This window comes from Mesoplodon bidens, assembly GCF_964165515.1.
Source record: "Mesoplodon bidens genome assembly, chromosome: 1".
NCBI classification, from domain to species: Eukaryota; Metazoa; Chordata; class Mammalia; order Artiodactyla; family Ziphiidae; genus Mesoplodon; species Mesoplodon bidens.
This window is the reverse complement of record NC_138176.1, coordinates 18,852,108-18,879,448: the sequence shown is the minus strand read 5'-3', so window position 1 is coordinate 18,879,448 and position 27,341 is coordinate 18,852,108. Positions and strand designations below refer to the sequence as shown.

The window sequence follows — 27,341 nt, the reverse complement described above, 5'->3', positions numbered from 1 at the left end:
ATGGGATGATCCTGGGTGTGGATCAGGTTCACAGCCCTGTCACGCACTGTCATGCACCCAAAGGGCATGGATGGCATCACCAGGCACCTGTTTAACACCCTTTCCAGGGGGCACACTTTTGAGAGAAGGCTGCATTTGAGCAGTTTCAAAGCATCCACAGAAAACTGTGCTCTAGTAAAATACTCGTCTTACTTGTCAAAAAAAGTAAACTATTTTGAGCAACTATCATGAACTAGTGGGAAAAACCTAAGACTTCAGTTCATGCTTTTATAAACTTAAACATATTAAAATATATCAGAAGCACCACGTTTAAAGGAATATTTACAGAAACCCAAAGAATCTCTCTGTGATGTGAATACTTACTGAGAAGGGCGGTAGCCAAGCTGTAGATATCTACATCCCCAAAAGCCTGATCAAATTTGAAGAGCTCTGGGTCAGTAATAAAATCACGCACTGCAGGTTCACAAATTTATGTAAGATTATTTCTTATAAGCATTTTAATAAAGGCCTATGTGAAGTCAAACAAGAACCGTTTGTACAATGAATTATGTAGGGAACTTTTAACTACAAATGCAAGACATCAAGAATACATTCACTTTTTGGTTTATTAAAACAAAACTACATTTCTGTGCTTCTTACAATATATTGACAAGCATAAAAATCAATCAATGTTTCCAAATAAGTTTCACTCACAGCGTCACATGGTACTTTATAATAAATCTTTTTATAACAATCTGACACTTCTCTGTACAATGGGCAAATAGTTTAACTCCTTCCATCAAGGCTTTTCAGAACTTTAGATGTTCAGAAATAAAGTCAAAAGTCTCTTTCAAATTCAATCATTAGTTTGTATTAAACTGAAATGCCAGACGCTAAGCCTCAAGTTCCTAAAATGTGTTTTAAAAAACAGATTTACATCCAAATTAAATCTTATAAACCTCAGTGGTAAGTCCTATCATTTCTAAGCACTAGAACTATTTGTGGATAAAAAGCTGCATTCGATTGTGCAATATTTTCTTCTAGGTTTGAATTAAAATCTTAATTTTTTATCCCAATTAATCCTAATGTTAACTTTGCTACTTTCAGTGAAAAACCCAGATACATTAAGGGGCTGGTCTTTCATCAAAGAAAAGAGCTCTGACCACCTATACTATAGTTTTCTGTGCTTATTGTCTCCAGGGGAGGAAATATACATCCATTAAATGCAACATTCGATTATACAAAATGCATGCAAATTCTGCCTCTGTGCATGTGTTATTGTTTTGACCCCTTAGAGAACTACCTAACATAGTGTTTCCCAAAATGTTTTCTATGACCCTAAGGAGAGGTCCATAGGTGTCCCAAAGGGGAAAAAGGCCCTGGGATCACACAGATCAGGAAATGCTGGGTTAAACAGGCTTGGTACTGGCAGGCCCTGAGCCCTTACTGCACTAAAGTGCACTGTGAGTTTCTAGGAAAGAGGGTCCGTGTGCAAATTTATTTTACCAGCAACACGTTTTCTATATACAAAACACCTATGAACATCTCACAGAGCACTCATATACATGGAGAACTTTGGGAAATGCTTTTCCCCTTCAGACTGGAAATTCCACAATCCTACATTCATTGCAATCCCTGGTGTTTTCTCCACTCACCCTGTGGCTTTGTGAGACTTAATAGATCTGAACAGATCTGAGAAGGAAGACTCACAGTACTGTTACTAGTTCTACACACTTCATGCTAGTTCTTTCCCTTTGTTTTTCTTTAAATTTTGAGAGCGAAAGTTCCTTCCCCTCTTTTGAATTTCTTAGGATTTTCTCATTTTGAAAGAGTGCAATTTCACATTGCTTATTATTGGGTCTTTTTGTTTGCTTTTTAACTTGAGTCACAGCTTGTCTTCCCCTGGAGGACATGCATTTCAGTTTTCTAGAAATGCAATAGAGTAAACTGTAGTAAATTATTTACAAGCACCTAGTTTGTTTAATCTTACATGAAAGCCATTCGCTTTTGGAAAACAAGAATAAATCTTCTAGCAAAACAGTGCTATCTGGAAGCCTTATTGGGATGATGGATGTTCATTCAGTAACGAGGCACTCAAGAATGAGCTGTGCTAAAATTAACTCGAGGGTGAGCTTGTCTGGATGAGCAGAACTTTGGTTGAGGTTTGCCTTCCTTAAAAAAGGTTTTCAAAGCACCAGTTAATTACAGAAAGCATGCATATTTATTCTCACAGTGAGTTAAGTGGCGAGAGAGCTAGCAAATCATATATTGCATTCCCCAAAGCATCTGAGTAGATTTCTAGAAAACAAACCAACTGAAAGGGAAAAATAAAGCCAGAGAAGCCATTGTTCCCTGCTTAGGCTGGTGCAGCAGTAGCTCTTAGCAGAAGTCACAGGCGGGGCAGCAGAATCCACTGGGAGGTCAGTCCCAACCTTGACTTAAAGGGTCTGAGTAATCCTTGGTCTATAATTTAGCGGATGAGTAAAAGAGACTAGTGAAATATTTGCTTGCCTAGGCAAGGAACACACAAGGGGATAAATAAGCCTCCCTGGCTGTTCCCCCAAACACAGAGCTCCATCCTACTTAGGAAAAAGGAATGCTACACGGGGAAGACCCCACTCCACACCAGAGACGCTGCAACACTGACAACTGCTTAATGGTACATGAACGCCTATAAAGAAAACATATATTTTAAATGCGGAATTTGAGAAGAGTGGAAGAAAATCACAAAAGCATGGCATTATTGCTCTGAGTTTCAAAAGTTTCATACAATGTGAAATACCAATTAGTACCTTGCCCTCTCGCAACACACACAGAATATTCATGAGATATTATTAGTGTTTAAAAGCCAAGCTGATGAAAGCACAAACTTAATTCGCAGTACTTTTCGATTAAATTCAAAGATTACCTGCAATATTCATCACGAAAAATTCCTATTCCATAATACCATGGAGAGAAGAGAAGGAACAGTAAGCTGTTAAAAAACGTTTAATATCACATGATTTTTAAGAAATCACTATAATTACCATAATTAGCTAACAATTATGATCCCTGCTCACAAAAAGGCACCTACATGTTACGAACGATTTTTCATAATTATTTGCCACTATGTGGCATCGGGGTTTAGGAAAATAACCCACACACATTTTTAAAGAACCATGGTTTTTTTCTTCCTCAAAGCTAAAAAACCTATAAATGCCTCCGACCATTTGCCAGTCTGCAGGGCTATCACATATACCGTCCAGGTTGTACTCTGCCCAACGTGAGTGGGTACTAGCCACCCAGAAGACGTGCAGTGCACGACCGGTCTGCATGGCATGAGAGGACTGGGTCAGTAGCCTGAAGCCAGGGCACTTTAACACAGGCTATCAGGCCAAGCTAATAAGTTAATACAGTTGCTCTCTCTAAGAAACAGCTGTACCTGTGATAGGCAGGTACTACCTGAGGGGCGGGAAGGTGTACAGACATAAAATAGGAGTTGTTCCTAAATACTTGCTGGTCATTTAAAACTCAATGGCACTTTTTCATATGAACAAACGTTTTCAAAGTCAGTTTTCTGGCCAGGTTTATCTTGAATCTCACCAGCCAAATTTATTTCCTGGTGCTAGCTGTTTGGTCACATTATCTCTATTCCTGACCTAAACTAATATTGCGTCTCCACTTAGCTCTTAAAACACTTTCTGTACCTGACTGCAACAGACAGCACAGTGATACCTGGGTGTGATGTATATTAGCCCATTCATCTGTAAAGCACTTTAAGATGAAAAGTGTTCCCACTTAAAATTTAGCTACGATTGACAAAGATAAAAACAAAAAAACAAAAACAAACAAAAAAAATCCAGGGAATGGATGACGCAATTATTTTTAAAGGAAGCATTAACCATTAATCAGAAAATATGCCAACAAATTACCTGACAGCATTAAGTATACTATACAAGATTCAGTTCTAGAATCAACTACATTTTTGTGTCCATCACAGTAATTAGTCCTTAACAGTTATACTTAAAATGTAAATCTTTAATAAACTCCAAAATAATCGTTTGCGATTTCATTTTGTAATCTATTGATTATGAACTGTGAACGGAGGCTGAGGGCCCCCAAAGTGTGATCTGTAGGCAGCTGTGTCATCTCAGAGTCCGATGATCACAGATCACGTAGGGGAGAAGGCACTTGTCTTCCAGGAGGTCACATCAGGACAGGTCAGGCCCGACCACACGATGGCACCTTCCACTCTCGAGCCACAGGCAGGAGCCTACGAGGGACTCGTCCCACACTTGTCACTGGCCAGACGTGCCAGGAGTTACCTACAGCACCACAAAACTCAGAATATATTCTAGGAGTTTTTGCCGGTTGCACTGAGGTAGAAAAGTGCTGCTGAGTTCTAAAACAGACACTCTCTTTTGTTTGGTCTCTTTGAAAACCTAGAGAGAAAGTTTAGATTAAATTAAAGACAAACCAAAAAGGGTCAGGGGGAATTTCTATCACCAACCCTGCTCTGTGTCCTAGCCCAGAAAATGCAGTAAGGCACGTAGAGCCATATGCGGGCTTTAAGTAAACGTCCATGTAGGCATGTGCAAGTGTGGGGTGGGGGGGTTTGGGGGCAGGTGTGGGGTTTTGGGGGTGGAGTTCAACCAGTGTACTATATTTTTAAATTTACGTTGGAATAAAGTCACAAATATTCCCTTACAAAGACCACTAGTACCTTCATGGAACTCATGTCCCAAATGATATGTGAAGATAAGGGATACCTGAGGATACTTCTAGAAATATTGGTAAAAGCACAAGAAAATAACTGAAGGGACTTCCCTGGCGGTCCAGTGGTTTAAGACTCCACACTCCCAATGCAGGGGGCATGGGTTCGAATCCCTGGTTGGGGAGCTAAGGTCCCGCATGCCGCACGGCGCAGCCAAGAAAAAAAAAAAAGAACTGAAAATCATAGGGCATAATTAACATCCCCACCAAAACTATAGTAGAATCTTGAAACACACTGACACCTTCGTTTGGAATGAAGATGAAAACCAGGAAAATTCTGAAACATTCAAATAAATCTGTGCTGATGGGCCTCACCTTCCACGTGCCCCTTCTCCTCCCAACCCCCAGAAATGCCTGCAAGGTTAATCCAGCAGAAACTGCTTCTCCCAGGGTTCAGCCCAACACAAAGGTGCCTCACACAGACTAGATCTAAATAGAAAGAAGACAGACGTGAACACACTCTTTTATACCATAAGCAGGGGACACTCACCCCAATATCCTTAAACATTTTCACAGCATTCTTCACAAGACAGTAGGTGGCACTCTCAGCTGTGGAGAAAGAAAAAGCCCATCAGACGTTTCGGCCCAGCAACAGAGTAAACCCCAACATCCACAGGAAGAGCACGGGAGGCTAGGGAGAGGGTCAGAGCAAGTCCAAGGACTGGGTCAAGCTCCCTTTCGCTACTGGCAACCTGTGAGGCCTCAAAGGATTTGCCGTTCTTTAAAACTACTTTGTCATCTTTTAAGGAAAAAAGAGAAGGAGAGAGGGATAAGGAGAGAAACAGGGAGGGAAGGAGAGAGGGAGGCAGGGAAGGACAGAGAGAAGAGGAAGGGAAAGAGAAATACCCAAAACGCCCATCTTGAAGGATTTTTGTAAGACTCAAACAAGACAGTGTGCAGAAATTCTTTTGAACTGCACAGTGATGCATACATGACTACTACACCAGTGGGACCAGAAAGAGCACAAGTCTAGAGGTTGGAAAAAAAGAGTTCTAAACCCAGGTTGCCCTTTAACTAGCTATGTGATCTGGAATAGTGTCCTCATCTATAAAGTGAGGTGATTCTAGCTCTAGATAGCAATCTAGAGATATTTCTAGGGATATATCTACACATCTAACTATCTATCTATCTATAGAGAGATCTAGATATCTCTAGATAACTATAACTAGGTATCTCTAGATAGATTATCTCTAGATCCCTCATGGCTCTAAAAATTATTGATTCAAAGTAGTTTCAGTCCTAAACCTTAATTGTGTAAAATGCCACTCCCACCCCAATCACACCTCTTCTGTAGCAGACAGTACCAAGTGCCGGTCAGTATGGGGGCAAATGAAACACCCACTGCTACTAGGCGTGCAAACTGGTTCAGCACTTAAGAAGCGCTTGGCAGTACCCACTAAAGCTGAACCCACCACACCCTGTGACTAGGCAATTCTCCTATACAGCCCAGCATAAATGAGTCCCTGTGTTCACCCAAAGGCACATTCAAACATGTTCACAGCAGCACTATTCAGAGTAGCTCTGAACTGCAACACCCAAATATCCATCAATGATGGATGTGAATAAATAAAATGTGGTAAATACTTATACAGTGGAATACTACAAAGCAACAAGAATAGACAAACAACTACATGCAACGACATGTATGAATCTCACTTGCAAAGTTAAATGAAAAAAGCCAGACATAAGAATATCTATCTGTATCATTCAATTTATATAACACACCCAAACAGGTAGTAGTAGTCATCTATGGAGTTAGAGGTCAGGATAATTTTGCATTCTTTTTTCCAATTATCTACAATAAGCAGATTCCTATAATCGAAAAATGTGTAGCTTTTAAAAGAAGCCAAAATAGGATCACACATACCATACACTGCAACACTTCTTTCTGTCCTGGTTATTAGGTATTTGTGCAGCTTTTGCAGATATTCAGGCTCTGGAACAGGACCACTGAAGTTGTGAATGAAGATGGCAGCAGAGCTGTAGGCCTCCAGCAAAGGCCCAAGGAGCCTCTGTAGGAAGGTGATGAACTGCTGGTGCTCCTTGGACTGGCTCACCTGGGAGGGGAGGGGCGGGAGACCCCGTCACTGGGGGACAAAGGAACCTCCTCAGAGCACCAGCGGCTCGAGAAGATGGCCTCTCACCGGCTCCACACAGAGGCAGCCTACTGCTCCGTGCGCACAGAATCGCCCCTGGAAATGACTGCTGGTTTTGAAATGCGTTCTTTACTGTAATCACTGACATTCACAGTACTTGAGGTTTGCGTTCATTGAACAGCTGCCTAGGAGAAATTGTCATACTTGAGGAATTATGCCATACGGTCATCACTGAAAATAGCTAGTCCCGAGGCTGGACCCTCCAGACTTTGAAGCCTGGCTCGACGGTCACTCAAGTGCGCAAAAAGGCCACATGTCGAGACCCCCGAGATCATCTCAGTCCCTCCCAGCCCTCACCGCCTGTCATCCCCACATGGCTTCGGGCCCACAGTCTGGCACAGCGGGGAATGGTGTTGGTGATGATGGGGTGCTTTGGGCAGTGGGCGCTCTCATTGCACCCCTCCCCCAAAACATGCACGTTCAGACGAGCCTCTCTGGAGTGTGGAAGCAAGATCACTGCCCCATCTCGAAACTAATAATACCCAACATGGAAAACCTCCAAAAGTCATTTGGACTCTCCTCTGTGTGTGCGTGTGTGTCTGTGTGTGTGTGTGTGTGTGTGTGTAAACTAGGGTTATTATCCCACTGCAAAGACAGTAATCCACTTAGGGTATTCAGAAAAGAAGGGTCATTACTACTAATTTCTAAAATTACAAATTAGACAAAATTGCTTTTTCTAAAGCAGGGACAATCTTTTAAAAATCAAATTTTCTCCTGTGATAGGAATTGTCTTAATTGAAGGCAAAGAGCTTGATGTAGGAAATTTTGGGAGAGACGGCAAGACTGAGCATGACTCAAAAAGAGCAACCAGGCCAGTGGCAGCTGAATCTCAATTCTCTCCCATACCTGGTACGGTACTGCCTTGCTTCAGTGATGACTGAACAAAACCACTGCCTCTTTAGGAGTGAGTGCAGGTGTGAGTAAACAGGTTTGCACCTGGGCATTCTGATGAGAGGGTCATGAAAGGTATCATCTATGCTGTTCATCTTCCCAAATTTTCAGACTCTTGTCTCTTTTTCCATTTATCTATACCCACACCGAACAATTTAAGGTATTAATTCAATTCAAACAGTTTCAGTATCCTAACTAAGCAGAAAGCACCCCGGATAGTTTGCGGGTGCTCTGAATGTGAATTAGTCACCAGAGTCCCAGTTTATAAGAGCCTCATAACTTGTGGCAACGTAAGCCTCGACTCATCACGGTCATGTCCACCAGAATCCTTCACCCAAAGTACCTTCAGGAAGCAATCTCGCTGCTCTTCACCAAAATCGCTGTCTTCATCTTCTTCATCACTTCTCCAAGACAAAACTTCAGGAAGCTTCTTGTCCCACTGCTGCTCAGCAAGACCAGGACTAGTATCTTCCTGATCATCTGGCTATGCCAAGGAGATGACCAAGAGTAAATAAACATGCACAGGCACGCAAACACCTGCCCGGCTAGATCCCAGACAAAGCAGCCCTCTCTCATTCCCTCCCCTACTCTGCTCTGTTTAGCCATTCACAACATCAGTCCACTGCCCTCTCCAAACTCAAAATCACTCAGAAGACAGCAGGGGAGGGAAAAAAGAAAGAGTGAGGGCTAAAGCTACCAGACAGATCAAAAAAAATACCCTTCCCTCTCCTAAATTGGTACCTATTTTCCCAGGCCATACCCTCTATACTAAAGGTGCCAAAATTAAAACAAAATCTCAAAAAAGAAAAATGCACATGGGCAAGCTACAAGCACACAGATACGCGGAAGAGCTGATCTTAGAAGGCAGACTTCTGGATGTCAGGGAATCTAGTCAAGATACGTCTTATGCAACACCCATTACACAAAAGGAACCAAAATATTAAGCAGTCCCAAAAGACATTTATTCTCCCCGTTCTTATTTTTCTCTTCATCTCATCTGGACTCGACTATATATCAAGTGGAATTATTGGTTCAGGTGGCTGGTAGGAAAGATAATGAAGAGCAAGAAACTAAATAAAGGCAAACAAAGGCGAGCATGTCCTCTTACCTCCGCCACTGTAAGAATGCCATACTGGATAAACCTGCCTACTGTTTCATGGCAAATTTGGTAAAACGTCTGGCAGGGCTAAAAAGAAAAGGCATTTCCATGTAAATGTCACTGTCCTCCACTTATTTTTTTAAAGACAGAAAATCGCATACAAGGTAGCTGCTGGATACTTCCACAGTATCACCTGCCTCCCTCCACTGGGCAAGCCCTAAGAGTTCCGACACCCGCCCTCTTGATGAGTGCATGTCGTGGACAAAAGAAGAGACCTTGTAACCCAACTGGCAGAGCGCCCAATGCAGCACCACTTGCAGAGGGGGCTCCTGAGCTGTGTCTCCCCGAGTGGAGCAAGGCCTTAGAAGGGCTGCTGGTCAGGACCCTACACCTGTTTCTTCCTTTATAAGACAATTTCTCTGCAAAAGCTATCTTACAGTAAATGTTGTACACAAAGGTGGCGGATGAGGAAACACTATATGTATTCAAATAACTCAAAAAAGACCCAAGTGAAAGACAAGGTCAAACTTGAGAGCCTTATCTACCCTGCCCCCTCCCACCCTGCCCCCAAGATTCATGCAAAACAGATTCCCCAACAGGACCACAAACGTAACATATATAAAGAACGCTGTGGAGGAGAGCTGTACTCACAATACCTGTGCTCATAAATGTCCCAGGACATACTCATACAAGTGGAAAAGAACAGACTTTAAAATAAAATATAAATTCTATTTGTTGATGATTTTGAGGAAAAAATCTCTCTACTGCTTAATATGTATGCCTCCTTATAAATGTCTACACGTATTTAAATATACTATAAATGCTCATTAGTTCCGCTGGGCCTTGCTTTCCCCATTTGTAAAGGAGAAGGGGTTGAGCAGATGAGTTTTAAGCCTGTTTCTGACTCTTCTCTTCTACGGTTCTATCATCCACGAGTGGGCATGTTAGTTATTTACAAACCCCTGACCCAGTGGCTTAAGCACAATAAGAGCTCAATAACTCTGGATCTCAGTGATGGAGAACGCTGAGCCATCTGTCCTATCACACCTCACGGCACGCGAGGGGTTCGCTGGAGCGGTGACCCCAATAGCAAACCAAGATAGTAACGACATAATGGCTTGGTGGTCATTGAGACCCAGGAGCAGGATATAAAGCTTCAATCATGGGCCAAAAACTCTCTATAAGGAAAGCATTTTATGATTTCACAAAGGTGCTCAAGACAAAGAGAAGAGGCCACACTAAAGAGTCTTCACTTACAAGCGAGATGGTGCCTTCGTTGGAGAGCAGATAGCAGAGGCTGGCGGCCTTGCGCACCAGCTGTTCCTGGCTGACCAAGCTGGGAGACACAGGCGCGCCCGGGCCCCTCTTCTTCAGAACTGCGTACAGGCTGCAGGCTGAGAAAGTAAAAGCATCAATGAAGCTGGCAGCCTTAGGTCTCCAAGAAAAACTTCAACTGGCTCAGATTAGTTGGATTACCTCAAAAGATTATTAAGACATCAAAAATAATTATCTGGGGCTTCCCTGGTGGCACAGTGGTTGAGTGCGCCTGCCGATGCAGGGGACGCGGGTTCGTGCCCCGGTCCGGGAAGATCCCACATGCCGCGGAGCGGCTGGGCCCGTGGGCCATGGCCGCTGAGCCTGCGCGTCCGGAGCCTGTGCTCCGCAACGGGAGAGGCCGTGGCGGTGAGAGGCCCGCATACCACACACACACAAAAAATTATCTGCATTCACTAGAGAACTTTAAATAAATCCCTTCAGAATTTACTTCTTGTGATTCCATGTGATCCCAACCCTATCAAACCTTCCTCAGAAGCTTCCATCCCGTCTGCTCTCCGTCTCCTGTTGCCTCCACTCACTTCAGTCGTGTATGTCTCATCTCACTTAGATTTTCAGCTCGTGAACAGCAAGACATCTTACCTCTCCTCCCTAGTAAAACGTGTAATACTATGCATACAGTAATCCAGTTACTACTTGTTGAACAATAAATGTAAGAATAAGCTATGAACAGTGACATAGCAGATGACATTTTTATCTGAAAACGAAAACTATAGCAACACATTCCCTCAAACAAGGGGCTATCGTCCAAACTGCAGTAGACACCACCATGTGCTTTTGGCCCTTTCACTTGCCACGAAAATATTTCAGGGTCCAACATACCTATGATGGCCTCCATGATAAAGACGTGGAGCAGCCCATTGCTGTAGAAGTTGAGTTCAAAGACTGATGGGACAGTTGTGCTGGGAGTAATAAAAAATTCATCGTTCCTGCTGGTGTGTGTGATTGTGATGCAATTGCCCAGCAGCTGTATGGCATGCATGACTACGTCTTCTGAATTTCCTGAGAAACCCAGGTCAAAATCACGAGCCAGGACTTCCTCCTTCATCACAAAGAAGTCCTCCACCAATGTGGAGAGATCAATTCCCTAGAGAAACAGACAGAAGTGGTCTCTAGGGAACAGAAAAACTCCTTCCCAAAAGATGAAGAGACCGTTCCAAGGGTTTTTTTTCTTGCCTTGGCTTTCCTGCAGCTCGCTGTTGGCACATACGGAAAAAGAGCCAAAACACCGTGTGAAGAAAGTCAGAAGACTGGTTAAAAAGCTGTCCCCCAGGAATGTCAAGATACTCCACATCCAGAGACTACTCTAGCCACAACACATGATACGAGCACGTAAGATCACAAAAGGGAGAAGCCACCATCTGAAAGTGAGAAGTACTTATTTTTTAGCAAGAATTTCCCTCATTCTAAATATTTATCTGACAAATATTTATTTGGTGTCTATATACCGGCACTATGTTTGGTGTTGAGAACATGACTGTGAGAGAGACAGACAGACAGACACAGTCTTTCCCATCACAGGGCTTAGACAAGTGTATTGTGGGAAGGCAGAGCGCAGGTCCAAAATACCAATCAAATAGCTTGGAAACCATTAGCTATCAGAATACTTTCCGCATGTTGATGAGATACGCCTTATTTACATTAACTGTATTACTCAAAGAATGTCTTACTGTCATATAAAACAGTCTCTGAGGTTTTTTATGTAGATTTCTTCCTCCATCAGGTGTAAGCACCTGTCGGCAGAGTCCTTAGCTTACTTTACTGTTCATCTCACAGGACTAGCGGGAAGGGGGCCAAGTCTATCAGTGGACCAGTATTTGGAGAGCTGACAAAGCATTTTCATGCTTTCTATTGAACTCCAGGTGACACTGCAGACATACCTGCCTGTGTCTGTAGAGGAGCAGGCAGGCCACGATGTGTGTTGACATAATGGCACAGGACTTGCTAGCGGCTGGAAGGCAAACACAGATCTTTAGTTGCACTTTTTTTTAATATAGTTAAAACTTTTTTAAAGCACCTAAATCTTAATCAGGAGTATTTAAAATTATAAAAGTCCTCTGCCACATTTCCTATAACCCATTTACCAAAGGGAAGTTACAACATTATACCATGTTCTGGGCCAAGGGAACCTCATCAGAGATCATGATTCATCACATAATAGAATTCAGTCTAAGACAGGTCTGCCCTCAGTCCAAACCAATGGAAGTTAGTTACTCAGTGACCAAGAGACATCTTTATGGAAATACCGAGACCCAAAGTATGAGCCTATTCCAAGAGCTCTACAGGATATCCTACTTTAGTGTGTCTTGACTTGTTCCCGGCCTCAGTCTACTACACCTGCAACTCTACTTCAGTCCTCTTGCAGGTATTCACCACCACATTACAACAAAGTCAGGGTGGCGGGGGGGGGGGGGGGGTGGAGGGGGATGGGGATGGGGACAGGTAGTTAAAGTCAGGAATCTAGGGTCAAATCCTAACTTCTACACTAATTTCATGACTTGGGAGAAATGTCTTAAATTCCCAAGCCTCAGCTTCCCTTTGGTACAATGAGCATCCACCTGGTTCACTGGGCTGTGTAAGCACGAAATGACTGACCTGGCACAGGACGCATAGTAATGGGCGCTCAATACGTTTTAATTTCCTCTTTTCAACCTGGCCCAGAGGCAGGTCAGAGGTAGGAAGGAAGGGGACAGAAATACATTTGAGAGTGACTATAGTCCATAACTCAATATTCTAAATTTGTAGAAAATTATTAATCATACGAATCAAATATGAGAACATCTATGGAATAATCTAAAATAAGACACCATCTGTGGGTTTTCTGAGATGATAATGAATTCATGAATACTTCATTCACAATTGATGTTGTCTCCAGTGTTTAAGAAACAGAAAAGTACCGAGTACCATATATATTTGGCCTTTAAAAAGAATATTTAAAAGTTTTTTTTAAATTAAGTATTTGTGTTATAAATGGAAAATAGCACAATACAAAACGGTAAAAAATAGTTTATAGACTAGACAGCAACACATCTGGTTATTTGGGTAGTGAGTTTTATCTTTATTTTACAACTTTTCAACATTTAAGGATGAAGTATTTTTAGCATCCAGAATTTAAGCAAGGGGAGAGACACAATCAAATGTGTTCCAGAAAGACTATCCTGGCCCAGCGTAAAGCAGGAGTAGAGGCAGCTAGAGTGAAAGGAGCGGGACGAGGTGAGGAAGCCTCCACACTGGTGTCGCGAGGAGAGTGCGCCTGGGTGGCACCCCAAGGGCCCCACGCTGCTGCTGCTCTGCGATCTTAGAGCAGCCTCTACATGACACCATGCTGCAATTCGGAACTTAAGGACGGCTAATTCTGCAGGTAACTCACTCCACTCTGAGTCGTGCCCATTTGCATTATTTGTGTACAACTATCCCACTGAGAAGAGCATACATCTTTAAGTACAGAACCATTATTCAATTTGTATTCCCCACAGCTAAAACAAAAATTTACACATAACAGCCGCAAAATATTTGCCAAATAAAAATGATCATGGGGTCACAGGGGAAAGGGACATGCAACTGTAAACCTAGATGTTGTACCACAAGTTAGTTCAAAGAGACTAATTCATAAGCAAAAGAAGCAACAAATCATTTTGGCAATTTTTTTAAATGCCTAAGAACTACCACATGAGTACCTGCTAATTAACAGGCACGGTGTGAGATGTTTCACTGGGTTACCTCAAATCCTCTCAGCACCACTTTCTTTCTAATAACTTACCTATCACCCCCTGTGTATTAGTACTAGAACCAGAAGTGGAATCTAACTTTGGCAGATTCCAAAACCTGTATGGTTTGTACTGCATCACACCGAATCTGAATTATGGAATTAAAGACTGGAATTCTACTTACTGAAGAGAATGTGCTCAGCCAGATTTGCAATCAATCTTCTTCGGAAGGATTCATCTGTTGCACTTCTGGACTCGTTAATGGACATGTCTGTACCTTCAGCAGCAGCATCATTGGGTCTAAGAAGGTTTTGTTTTTGTTTTTTTAATTAGACTTCTATAACCCCACTCTTTCACAAAGCATACTACATGGGCTTAAGATACAATGTATTAGACACTTTAAATTTCTACATATTCTAAATTTAAGCCACAGGTAGATTATTTCTATGGGTTGTTTTACTCCATAATATACCTTATTAAATTTAATATACTCTCCTGACCAAAACGTGTTATTTAATTATGACTAATCACTTCCAGAACTCACCGGCATAAAGAATGCATAAAGCAAGATGCCTCATTTTAAAACATTTTCAAAAATTCAATACTTGAACATATATTAAAGGAAGGGCTTAATATTCTATTTCTCTAAGTGACAATTCGATTTGAATTCTGGAAAATTCACATAGGAAAACTCTTTCATTTGTTGCATGAACATGCAATATGCATAGCCTAAGTTATTACCAAAAAGAACATTTCAAACATTCAAAAATATAAATCAAATAAGAACTCTCAGATGACTCACAAAATCAAAAAGATTTTATGATGCAAGCAATCAAAAACCTTCAAACTAATGTGAAAACACATAATTTCAAGATCCTTTATCAGACCAAGAGAAAAGTTACTCAAGTGAGGAAGTAAAAACAAGAACATGAATGCCCTTAATAAAGTTAACAAATTCTTCCATGCAATAGAAGAAATAACAGATATTTGATGGGTCAGTACAAAAAATTTCCATGAACCTTACCTTGAAGCAAGTATAGCTGGTAACAACGCTTGCTCCAGAGAAAGTGGAGAAGAAACAGGTTTCTGACTTTGGCTTTCTAAATATTCCTGGAAAAATAAAATAAAATATTATCATTTACTCCCACTGTCTCACTTCCATAAACATATATAAAATATAATTTCACCTTCAAAAAGTAAAAAGGGAGATGTTAATACAATGAGCCATATTACATAACATGAGAAACATTTTCTATATCCTAAACTGTCTTCAGAACTGCAGAATAACTCATAGAATGTTGTTAAGCATGAAATCTAAGAACAGAAACTCCAAAAAACAGGATGATGCTTAAGCAAAATCATTTAAAAATTAAGGGGAAAATTTAACTTTTCTCGTATCTTCATGAAATTATTTGGCATTCCCAACATTACTAATAGTGATAAGTCATCAACCATACCTTCTAAAGGAAATCTGACAACCTGAAGGTCACGTTATACTCAAAAGAACCTCAAGTCAAAAACAAATCATAAACAAGAGAAGCTGTGCAATATTAACAACAACAACAACAACAAAAAGTGATAAGAAATGATGAGGTCCCTAAAAGTCAGAAGCACTTAAGGCCAGAAAGCATGCATCTAGCATAGCAGTTTGACTCTTTCAAAGTAAAACCAAAAAGTGGAACAGAAGGAGAAGCAGGACATCTCTGCACCTTATCTTTAGGTTCCCATCCTTCTCTTCTCCTTTACCAATCTGAAAATCTTAAGAATTTAAAACTGCAGGACCTCAGGGACCCACCAGCCCCAGGCTTCTCCATGAGGACGGCACTATTCCTCTGAATATGTAGGTATTAGACTCCACTCAGTAGAATACGGCATCATCCTAGACTATCAATGTTACCCAGCTGTGAGATACATGTTGAAAAATTTCTCTTAAGGGCGATTTTAAAACATCATGTAGGGCTTCCCTGGTGGTGCAGTGGTTGAGAGTCTGCCTGCCAATGCAGGGGACACGGGTTTGTGCCCCGGTCCGGGAAGATCCCACATGCCATGGAGCGGCTAGGCCCGTGAGCCATGGCCGCTGAGCCTGTGCATCCAGAGCCTGTGCTCCGCAACAGGAGAGGCCACAACAGTGAGAGGCCCGCGTACCGCAAAAAAAAAAAAAAAAAAAAAAAAAAAAAATCATATAAAATTGATATAGATAAAGCAACATACAAAATTCTCATGAATTAAAAAAAAAATAGCAATACATTTTGAGACTGATATCTCCCAAACATAGACATTTAGGCTCCTTTGTCAACAGGCACATTTCAGTGGAATAATTTAGGAAACACTATCCTTGTCAGAGTCCCCATTCTATAAGAGAAGAAAGTGAGGCCCCAACTCACATGGAGAGGAGGCATCAGAGGCCGGACTAGAGCCCAGATCTTGTGTCACTGAGCTACACCAAGGCTGACACAGCTTCATTTCAACAGACACTCACCTTTAAGGAAAATGGTTGTGCAAAATCCACTCTCACACATCCATAGTTTTTTCGTAACATTCTGATAACGCCTCTTGCTATGCTCCAGAGGCTCTCATTCTTCTTAGGTTTTCCCTAATTTGAAATTTTGAAAGAATAGCATGGTAAGAAATAAAGCTAACAAATATACAAACATCATTATCCAAAGAATAAAGTTTATTAATTTTTTTATGGAAACCGATGGTTTGTCTGGAAAAAGATAGTAACGAATGAAGGAAAATAAGTATTCATTGACTGAGACCTGTCAGAAACGTTTAGCACTCGAAGGTGCTAAAAGATGTAATCACGTCACTGGGGAGGTAATTTGGCCAATGAAAAAGGAAACATTTAACACAACTTCATTTAGTGCATTGTTTACATCATTCACAAAAATAGAATTGCAAACTACTGAAGGACAAAAATGACGTAACAGCCTGAAAAACTGTTCTGCAGTTCTCAGATAAAAATAAGATGTCAAAGAGGCCACCTTACTGTGGTCTGATGATCACGATGGTCCAAATATGTAACATTAGGCAACCAAATGCCAAATTCAGCCCCAGAGTGGCCTGTGAGCCAATTATTCATTCAGTAAGTGTTTCCTGAATATTTAACATGCATAAGGCACAATGTCAGCTGTATAAGGGACACAGGACTCAGATGTGATGTCATGAGACGCAGTCAGGGTGAGTGGAGCATATGTTCAGAATTGACACAGGCAACACAAGGAGGGGTCTCACAAGAGATAATAATAATAATCCAGGTCTATCACTTTATTTCTAAAGCCTCCAATTATTAGGAGTCCTTGAGCTTCTGATATGCTTTGGGCAATAAGCTTGAAACAAGTACCATGACCAAGACTTCCACACTAAATAAGAACAAAACTAAACTCCTCTGGAACTTGCACACTGCTGGGAGGAATAGTAAGTTGGTAAAACCATTGTGGAGAACTGTTTGGCAGCATCTACAAAGCTGAACATACATATACTTTATGATCCACTGACTCCACTCCCAGGCACATACCCAACAAAATGCATACATATGGTCATCAAGAGAAATGTACAAGAATGATCACAGCTGAAACCAGGAAACCAAACTATTTTTTCAACAGTAGAATAGACAAATTGTATATTCATACACTGCAATACGGTATAGCTATGACAATGAACAAATTGTAACTACCTGTAACAACAAACAGGTGTTGCTTGTGCAAAGGAAACCAGAGATAAAAAGTCCACACACTACATTATTCCATTTATACCATGTTCAAAAATGGGCAAACTAGGGCCTCCCTGGTGGCGCAGTGGTTGAGAGTCCGCCTGCCGATGCAGGGGATACGGGTTCGTGCCCCGGTCTGGGAGGATCCCATATGCCGCGGAGCGGCTGGGCCCGTGAGCCATGGCCGCTGGGCCTGCGCATCCGGAGCCTGTGCTCCGCAACGGGAGAGGCCACAAGAGTGAGAGGCCCGCATACCGCAAAAAGAAAAAAAAAAATGGGCAAACTAATCTATTCAGTAAGAAGTCAAGATAGGTGGTTACCCTTGCGGGGAAAACAATGAGAGAGGGATAAGGGAGGTTTCTAGGGTCCTTGACCTGGGTCCTGGTTATGTAGGTGTATTCATTTTGTGCTGATTCCAGCTACATGCGTATGATGGGTGCATTCTTCTGTAACTATTTACTTCAGTAAAAAAGTTCACTAAAAAAATTACCGCAGTCTCAAAATTAATTTGTAGTTGTTTTACCAACATGATCCCACCAGTTCTTCAGGTTTAACTTAAACTCTACACATAAGCAATAAGCCCTGGGGAGACCGAGCCATGTATACCCTCCCCAGGGCAGAGGTGGCAACTCAGTACCAAGTATTCTTCCACTTTCCGACCCCATGATTAATCTAATCATGCCACTTCCTCCAAATGCAGGAAATTACCACATCATCACTACCAATCAGGCTGCCATAGGGGATGAAAGCCCACCCTACCAAGTTTCCTACCGTGTTATAAAGTTAGAGAGTAACAAAAATATTCTTAACTAATTCTAAAAGCACTTATCTAAAAGCAAAAGACCGGAAAAGCAAAGATGACTTTTGTGCAGGTGGTCCGCTTACCAGTTGTTCGCCATTGTAATGACCCTCGATAATACGATCGTAGGAGATCCCAACAGGTATTATCAAGATGTCTGGGATGGTATTGGTAGACAGAGTATCTACTACAACTGACAAAAGTCCTGCCCGAGCACAGGAGATTTTTCCACTCCTAGAGCGTGTGCCTTCCAGAAAAATCTCCAAGAACTGCTGCTGTCGAAGTAGTTCAACTATATGCTGGAATATAAGGAGAAAGTAAAACATGAGCTCATGAACTCAAGATCACCCAACTTAGAATAAGCTCAGCAAAGTTAAACCTAAAAAAAAAACACAAAAAAACCCTATAACTTCTGACAAAATATTTTGCTCATGCAGATAATATCAAAAGAGCTTCTCCAATGTTATATTTTGGTGATAACAAAAAGTAATCATCAAACCCATATCCAAGCAATAATCACTGAAATAATTACTCAGACAACTGTTTTTTAAAAATCTCAATCAAGTCTCATTTTCTTCTACTGTGATAGCTACCATAACGACTTTAAGAATAATTAGAGATCACACGTACCCCGTGGAGCAAAGCCCTATAGAGAATATCTTTCCGTCCATCTGACGTCTCATCTAGCCTCCGTCGTATGAAAAAGCCCCCAAGCTTATGGATCAGGGTACTATAAATTTAAGAACACATTAATTTTTTAAAAAGAAAAATTTAAAAAGAGTACTCAAATTCCAAGTTATTCAAAACGTGTCATTTGGATATAAACCTCATGTGTTGTTTGAGTTGCTGATTGTGAAAATGTGGACATTTTTCCATTTTCCATATATTGACATGTTTCAGTCATTTACATTATTCATTAGCCTTCAGAATATCACTCTGTATAATGAAGCTCTGTTACATCTGTTCTAAGCCAAAAGGAGTTTACGTGATATATTACCCCGCAAAGGTCCTGGTACAGACTTTAAGAGGATTATAAAATACTGCTAAATTTTAAAACCCTGTCCAGGGTCTCAAGACACTGAACTTTAGACATCCCCAAATTTTCCTATGGCACATTTACTACAAGATGAATATGATGTTACAAAAGCCCGTTTGGGGAAACCTTCTCAAGTAAGTATTTCTTAGAGAGTATCCCAGTAAGACGAGAGTAACTTTATCAAACTGGAACCAAGCATAACCATCCTCCCAAAACATGAAACCAAAGTTTGCTTCATTTACACATACATAGAATAAAACAATTTGCACAACCCCACATCTCTGTCTACAGCACTGATGAATTATTTTGATATGAGGTTGAAACTTTCCAAAACTTAAGTCAACTTTTCCAAACTCAGAGCCTCCTCCTATTCTGTTCAAACAGAGTGATATTAATATAAGTATTAATATACAGTTCTGGAATCTTCTCCAGTCAGCATAAGGAGGCCACAGGAAGATATATCCAGAACTTAATGTCACTCTTTGAAAGTAAAACTCTGCAGAATAAATTCTTAATAAATGAGATGAACCATCCACAAAAATAAGCCCCCTTGAAAAGTGGTTTGTGAATGTACAGACTGGCATGTAACAAAAGAACACTGCAAATAAACAGGCCAGGTCATCGAGAGTCTGTCATGTCTGAAGGAATGATAAGCTGAGCAATGACTGGCATAGAGGTCGTGAAAAGGGAAGTTGGATTATGAGAAATTATCAATGTTTATTAAGTACTTCCCCAGAGATCCACCTTGAGAACCAATCCAGCCTGGAGGGAATGAGTACATGAGTTTTTCTGATTACAGAACAGGCAAACTATTATGGGGCAAGGCTTCTCTAAGAGCCCAGCTGGAAGAGTCCTCTTCACGCCTAAGCACCTTTCTGATGACTTTCTAATTCAACTTTCCAGGTTCCTTGACACTGGGAAGAGGTACCCATGAGAGAAAACATAGATATTCTGATACTTGGAAAAGCATGTCTGCCCTGTAGGGTCACATCACGCTGGATTAGAGCTAGCTGTTTGTCTACATTCCCCGTTATTTTATGAGCTATTTGAAAGTAAGGACCATGTATCTTGTTCTCCCTTGTCTAGAGCACATTTGGGTAAGTATTGGCTTACTGCATGAATGAATGGCTTCTCTTCAGTCATCCACACACATCAGATTAGCTACAGAAGTCTGAGCCAAGGGATTAGGAAGGAGCTCCTTGTACTGCGAGGCTGAGGATCAGGTTTCATAGCACGCAAAGCAGTGACGGCCCCCTTGTGAAGCACCACCTGCACAGCCTGCTTCCCTTCCGGTCGCTCCACGTTCATCCTCCTCGTGCTCTCTACTACTCACAGAGCTGACCTGAGAGATGCTTTGTACTTTGAAGTATGAAACTGAGTACTTTTCAAATCTGTGACCTCTTCTCCAAGAGCACTATTACACTTTTATTTAAGTCTTCATTACCTTTTATCTGAACCATTGCAATAGAGTCAGAATTGATCTAACTCCCTCTAATCCAGAATGACTTTTCAAAATGCGAATCCGAACGTATCATTTCTCAAGTATGGGATACACTGTAAACTCTTGGCTTAGAAATTGTTTTGACCTAACTCTCACCACCTATGCAGTCACCACCTCCAGCCTCTGAACCCTGCTAACGCCCCCTACATTCTAACCCTAGAGTCTAAGAATTGTCTGTTGTCTCATGACCGTATCATGCTTTTAAATCACTCTGCCTTTTCACATACTATTCCCTCTGAATGGAATGCACTGCATTCCCCTGAAAACCTCTAAAACATACCTTTTATGTTATACTGTAATTATTATGTTTCTAGCTCTACTAAATTATGAGGTCAAAGTAACAGGTATGGCTCTTTCTTACCTCTATACCATTAGCACCTGCCTACCACCACCCTGACCCCACCTGTGCACTGCCAAGTCAGATACAGTGATTTGCTATCTTATCTTTCTAATTGCCTTTTATATGTTTGATAAATACTCCTGATAAGTTTAGCTATTCACAGTTCACCAAATATCCCATATAAAACACAGAAATAATGATGATAGTCTTTTGTTGTTGTTGTTGTTGTTGTTGTTTTCTTGGAGTATGGTTGCTCTACAATGTTGTGTTAGTTTCTGCTGTACAGCAGGGTGAATCAGCCACATGTATAAATATATCCCCTTTGTATTTCCTCCCCATTTAGGTCACCGCAGAGCACTGGGTAGAGTTCCCTATGCTATACAGTCAGTTCTCATTAGTTATCTATTTTATACATAGTAGTGTATATATGTCAATCCCAATCTCCCAGTTCATCCCACCCACCCCTTCCCCCGTCTGTTCTCTACCTCTGTGTCTCTATTTCTGCTTTGCAAATAAGTTCAAATGATGATGGTCTTAATGCTTTTTTGTACTTTCCAAATTTTCTGCAATAAGCATGCATTACTTTTATAATGAAAATAAAAAAGTTAATGTCCTCATTACAATAAATGTATCAAAAGGTATAATAGGGCCTCCCTGGTGGCGCAGTGGTTGAGAGTCCGCCTGCCGATGCAGGGGATACGGGTTCGTGCCCCGGTCTGGGAGGATCCCATATGCCGCGGAGCGGCTGGGCCCGTGAGCCATGGCCGCTGGGCCTGCGCATCCGGAGCCTGTGCTCCGCAACGGGAGAGGCCACAAGAGTGAGAGGCCCGCATACCGCAAAAAAAAAAAAAAAAAAAAAAAAAAAAAAAAAAAAAAAAGGTATAATAAAAAAAGAAAAATTCAAAATATAATCTTCATACCTTAACTTTCAAAATAAGCTGATCTTACCTGAAGATGGGGATGTTGAGATTATTGCCTGAAGCAATGTATGGCGCTTTGATGTTATGGCAGAAGAGAATGAAAGTGAGCAGGAGATAGTCTATATGTGATCTATGAACTGGTAGAAATATAAGTGGCAAATTCATCTAGCAAAAGGAAAAACACCAAATTTAAAATTCAGATGGAAAGTTCAATTACCGTTTGCAACTTCACATTTGGTTAAAGTCATTCAAACACTAGCTACTTAATGACTCATTCTTTAAAAACATTTTTCCGTAATAAGAACTTCTTTCAATTTAATATCATCTAGCTAAAAACAACTACAACAGAAAAGAATCAGGGAAGGAGGAGAACAATCAAGAGTTCAAGTTGACTATATATCTTCTGAAAGGAAGCCCTAATCATATAAAAAGAACATAGTTTTTGGCCACAGGCTTGGTTTGGTTTGAAATCCTGGGCAAGTGACTTACTGGCTGTGACTTGGGGCAATTTCTTAATCTATATGTGCCTTTATTTCATCATTTATAAAATAAGGATTGTTCTACCTGATTTTCAGAGTTATTGCAAAATAACTTACAGAAGGAATCCTGCATATTGCTGGAAGGTGCTCCTTTACCCCACTTATCCCCCACAAATACATAACTACTGTAGTTATCTCACACAGGGGAAAATCTTGCAAATGCGTAGGAATGCACAACAGTATACAAGAAAACATTTGAAAAAGAATTCCAAAATCACTCTGCAAATGTGGAGAATACAGAATGCCAGATTCACATAATTCTTGCCTCAGTTGCAGCTTTAACCATCTCAAGTTGACCCTTGTGAATCTGAATATTCCAAAAGAAGCTGTTGAACAGTTTTAGCAGCACCCACCCGGTCAGTCTGAAAGGAAGTTAAAAAACGTTTTTAATGTATATACATATATTTATATATATAAACATATATATTTGACATTTGTCTACCTAAAGTCTGGAACCTACAACGTGAGTGATTGTAATTGATTTGTTATGAGCATGTGTGCATGTATGTGTGTGTGTGTACATCTGAATTGTGAACTTAAATAACTGACCTTACACATATACTACTTATAGAAGCATCCATTTATTATGTACTAAAATTTTACATTTCATTCTAGTTGCACACTTTATACTTCAGAAGCTAATGATCAAGCAAATATTTAAGTGAGTAGAGTGATCCCTCTCCTGCATACAAATCACTCCAAGACATGGGCATGTGCAGATTCATCAAGAAAAAAAGAGAGAGGGCCCAAATAAATAAAATCAGAAATGAAAAAGGAGAAGTTACAACCAATACTACAGAAATACAAAGGTTCATACAAGATTACTACAAACAATTATATGCAAATAAAATGGATAACCTAGAAGAAATGGACAAATTCCTAGAAATGTACAGTCTCCCAAGACTGAACCAGGAAGAAATAGAAAATATGAACAGACCAATTCCCAGTAGTGAAACTGAGTCAGTAATTAAAAAAAAAAAAGAAACTCCTAGCAAACAAAAGTCCAGAACCAGATGGCTTCACAGGTGAACTCTACCAAATATCTGGAGAAGAGTTAACACATATCTTCTCAAACCATTGCAAAAAATTGCAGAGGAGGGAACACTTCTGCATTCTGCTCATACTATGAGGCCAGCATCACCCTGATAGCAAAACCAAAGACATCACAAAAAAAGAAAATCACAGGCCAGTATCACTGTTGAACATAGATGCAAAAATCCTTAACAAAATATTAGCAAACCAAATTCAACAATACAGTACATTAAAAGTATCACACACCATGATCAAGTGGAATTTATCCCAGGATGCAAAGATGGTTCAATATCTGCAAATCAATCAATGTGATACATCACATTAACAAATTGAAGAATAAAAATTATATGATCCTCTCAAAAGATGCAGGAAAAGCTCTTGACAAAATCCAACATCCATTTATGATAAAAACTCTCAACAAAGTAAATATAGAGGGAACATACCTAAACATAAGAAAGGGCATAAATGACAAATCCACAGCTAACATCAGACTCAACGGTGAAAAGCTAAAAGCATTTTCTCTAAGATCAGGAACATGTCAAGGATGCCCTTTCTTGCCACTTTTATTAAACACAGAATTGAAAGTCCTAACCACAGCAAATAGACAAGAAAAAGAAATAAAAAGAATCCAAAGTGGAAATGAAAAAGTGAAACTGTCACTGTATGTACATGACATGATACTATACTTAGAAAATCCTAAAGAGGCCATCAAAAACTACTAGAACTCATCAATGAATCTGGTAAAGTTACAAGATACAAAATTAATATACAGAAATCAGATGCATTTCTATACACTAACAATGAACTATCTGAAGGGAAATTAAGAAAAGAATCTCATTTATAAGTGCATCAAAAAGAATAAAATACCTAGGAATAAATCTACATAAGCAAGTAAAATACCTGTACTTGGAAAAATGTAAGACACTCATGAAAGAAATTGAAGACGACACAAGCAGATGGAAGCATATACTGTGTTGATGGACTGGAAGAATTAATATTGTTAAAATGACCATATACACAAGGTAATCTACAGATTCAATGTAATCCCTATAAAATACCAATAGCATTTTCCACAGAACTAGAATAAATAATTCTAAAATTTGTATGACAACACAAGACCCCAAATAGCCAAAACAATCTTAAGAAGAACAAAGGTGGAGGTATCACGCTCCCTGATTTCAAATTATCTTACAAAGCTACAGTAATCAAGACAGCTCGTACTGGCACAAAAACAGAAACATGGATCAGTGGAATGGAACAGAGAACCCAGAAAGGAACCCACACTTATATGGGCCATTAATCTATGACAATGGAGGCAAGTATACACAATGGGGAAAAGAGTCTCTATAATAAATGGTGCTGGGAAAACTGGACAGCTACATGCAAAAAACCTCAAACTGGACTACTCTCTCACACCATGCATGAAAATAAATTCAAAATGGATTAAAGACTTTAATCTAAGACCTGAAACCATAAAACTTCTAGAAGAAAACATGGGTAATATACACTTTGACATCAGTCTTAGTAATATTTTTTTTTGGGTATGTCTCCTCAGGTAAGGGAAACAAAAGCAAAAATAAACAAATGGGACTAAATCAAATTAAAAAGCTTTTTCAGAGTGAAGAAATTATCAACAAAACAAAAAGGCCACCTACTGAATGGGAGAAGATGTTTCAAAAGGATATATCTGATAAGGGGCTTATACCTTAAATATATAAAAAACTGAAACGACTCAACATCAAAAAACAAACAATCCAATTTAAAAATGCACAGAGGGGACTTCCCTGGTGGCGCAGTGGTTGAGAGTCCACCTGCCGATGCAGGGGACACAGGTTTGTGCCCCGGTCCGGGAAGATCCCACGTGCCGCGGAGCGGCTAGGCCCGTGAGCCACGGCCGCTGAGCCTGCGCGTCCGGAGCCTGTGCTCCACAACGGGTGAGGCCACAACAGTGAGAGGACCGCGTACTGCAAAAAAAAAAATGCGCAGAGGATCTGAATAGACATTTTTTCCAAAGAAGACATACAGATGGCCAACGGGCACATGAAAAGATGCTCCACATCACAAATCATTGGGGGAACACAAATCAAAACCACAATGATTGGACTGGTTCAAGATGGCGGAGTAGAAGGACGTGCTCTCACTCCCTCTTGTGAAAGCCCCGGAATCACAACTAACTGCTGAACAATCATCGACAGGAAGACACTGGAGCTCACCAAAAAAGATACCCCACATCCAAAGACAAAGGAAAAGCCACAATGAGATGGTAGAAGGGGCGCAATCACAATAAAATCAAATCCCATAACTGCTGGGTGGGTGACTCACAGACTGGAGAAAACTTACACCACAAAAGTCCACCCATTGGAGTGAAGGTTCTGAGCCCCACGTCAGGATTCCCAACCTAGGAGTCCAGCAATGGGAGGAGGAATTCCTAAAGAATCAGACATGGAGGCTAGCGGGATTTGACTGCAGGACTTTGACAGGACTGCGGGAAACAGAGACTCCACTCTTGGAGGGCACACACAAAGTAGTGTGTGCATCGGGATCCAGGGAAAGGAGCAATGACCCCATAGGAGACTGAACCAGACCTACCTGCTAGTGTTGGAGGGTCTCCTGCAGAGGCGGGGGTTGGCTGTGTCTCACCATGAGGACAAGGACACTGGCAGCAGAAGTTCTGGGAAGTATTCCTTGGCATGAGCCCTCTGAGAGTCCGCCATTACGCCCACCAAAGAGCCCAGTTAGGCTCCAGTGTTGGGTCGCCTCAGGCCAAACAACCAACAGGGAGGGAACCCAGCCCCACCCATCAGCAGACAAGCGGATTAAAGTTTTACTGAGCTCTGCTCACCAGAGCAACAGCCCGCTCTACCCACCACCAGTCCCTCCCATCAGAAAACTTGCACAAGCCTCTTAGATAGCCTCATCCATCAGACGGCAGATAGCAAAAGCAAGAAGAACTACAATCCTGCAGCCTGTGGAACAAAAACCACATTCATGGAAAGATACACAAGATGAAAAGGCAGAGGGCTATGTACCAGATGAAGAAACAAGATAAAACCCTAGGAAAAACAACTAAATGAACTGGAAATAGGCAACCTTCCAGAAAAAGAATTCAGAATAATGATAGTGAAGATGATCCAGGACCTCGGAAAAAGAATGGAGGCAAAGATCGAGAAGATGCAAGAAATGTTTAACAAAGACCTTGAAGAATTAAAGTACAAACAAACAGAGCTGAACAATACAATCACTGAAATGAAAACTACACTAGAAGGAATCAATAGCAGAATAACTGAGGCAGACCAACGGATAAGTGACCTGGAAGACAGAATGGTGGAATTCACTGCTGCGGAACAGAATAAAGAAAAAAGAATGAAAAGAAATAAAGACAGCCTAAGAGACCTCTGGGACAACATTAAATGCAACAGCATTCGCATTATAGGGGTCCCAGAAAGAGAAGAGAGAGAAAGGACCCGAGAAAATATGTGAAGAGATTATAGTTGAAAACTTCCCTAACATGAGAAAGGAAATAGCCACCCAAATCCAGGAAGC

General features: G+C 40.9%; 1 protein-coding gene across 7 annotated transcripts in view; it reads right to left on the bottom strand.

The window, feature by feature from the left end:
• Positions 1–512: 512 nt before the first annotated feature.
• The window catches only part of GPAM (glycerol-3-phosphate acyltransferase, mitochondrial), a 70,980-nt gene continuing 44,151 nt past the window's right edge, over positions 513–27,341 (bottom strand). For all 7 annotated transcript variants that reach the window (XM_081231856.1, XM_081231859.1, XM_081231860.1 and 4 more), the window contains 15 exons: positions 23,032–23,128; positions 22,256–22,392; positions 19,061–19,160; positions 18,517–18,729; positions 16,399–16,512; positions 14,944–15,029; positions 14,104–14,219; positions 12,093–12,163; positions 11,035–11,299; positions 10,135–10,271; positions 8,887–8,964; positions 8,122–8,262; positions 6,599–6,788; positions 5,222–5,280; positions 513–4,400 (listed from right to left, as the gene is read on the bottom strand). In XM_081231856.1, coding sequence (XP_081087982.1) covers positions 4,284–4,400; positions 5,222–5,280; positions 6,599–6,788; positions 8,122–8,262; positions 8,887–8,964; positions 10,135–10,271; positions 11,035–11,299; positions 12,093–12,163; positions 14,104–14,219; positions 14,944–15,029; positions 16,399–16,512; positions 18,517–18,729; positions 19,061–19,160; positions 22,256–22,392; positions 23,032–23,128 — 1,921 coding nt within the window. In that variant the 3' untranslated portion in view covers positions 513–4,283. The remainder of the gene's footprint in view (positions 4,401–5,221; positions 5,281–6,598; positions 6,789–8,121; positions 8,263–8,886; positions 8,965–10,134; positions 10,272–11,034; positions 11,300–12,092; positions 12,164–14,103; positions 14,220–14,943; positions 15,030–16,398; positions 16,513–18,516; positions 18,730–19,060; positions 19,161–22,255; positions 22,393–23,031; positions 23,129–27,341) is intronic.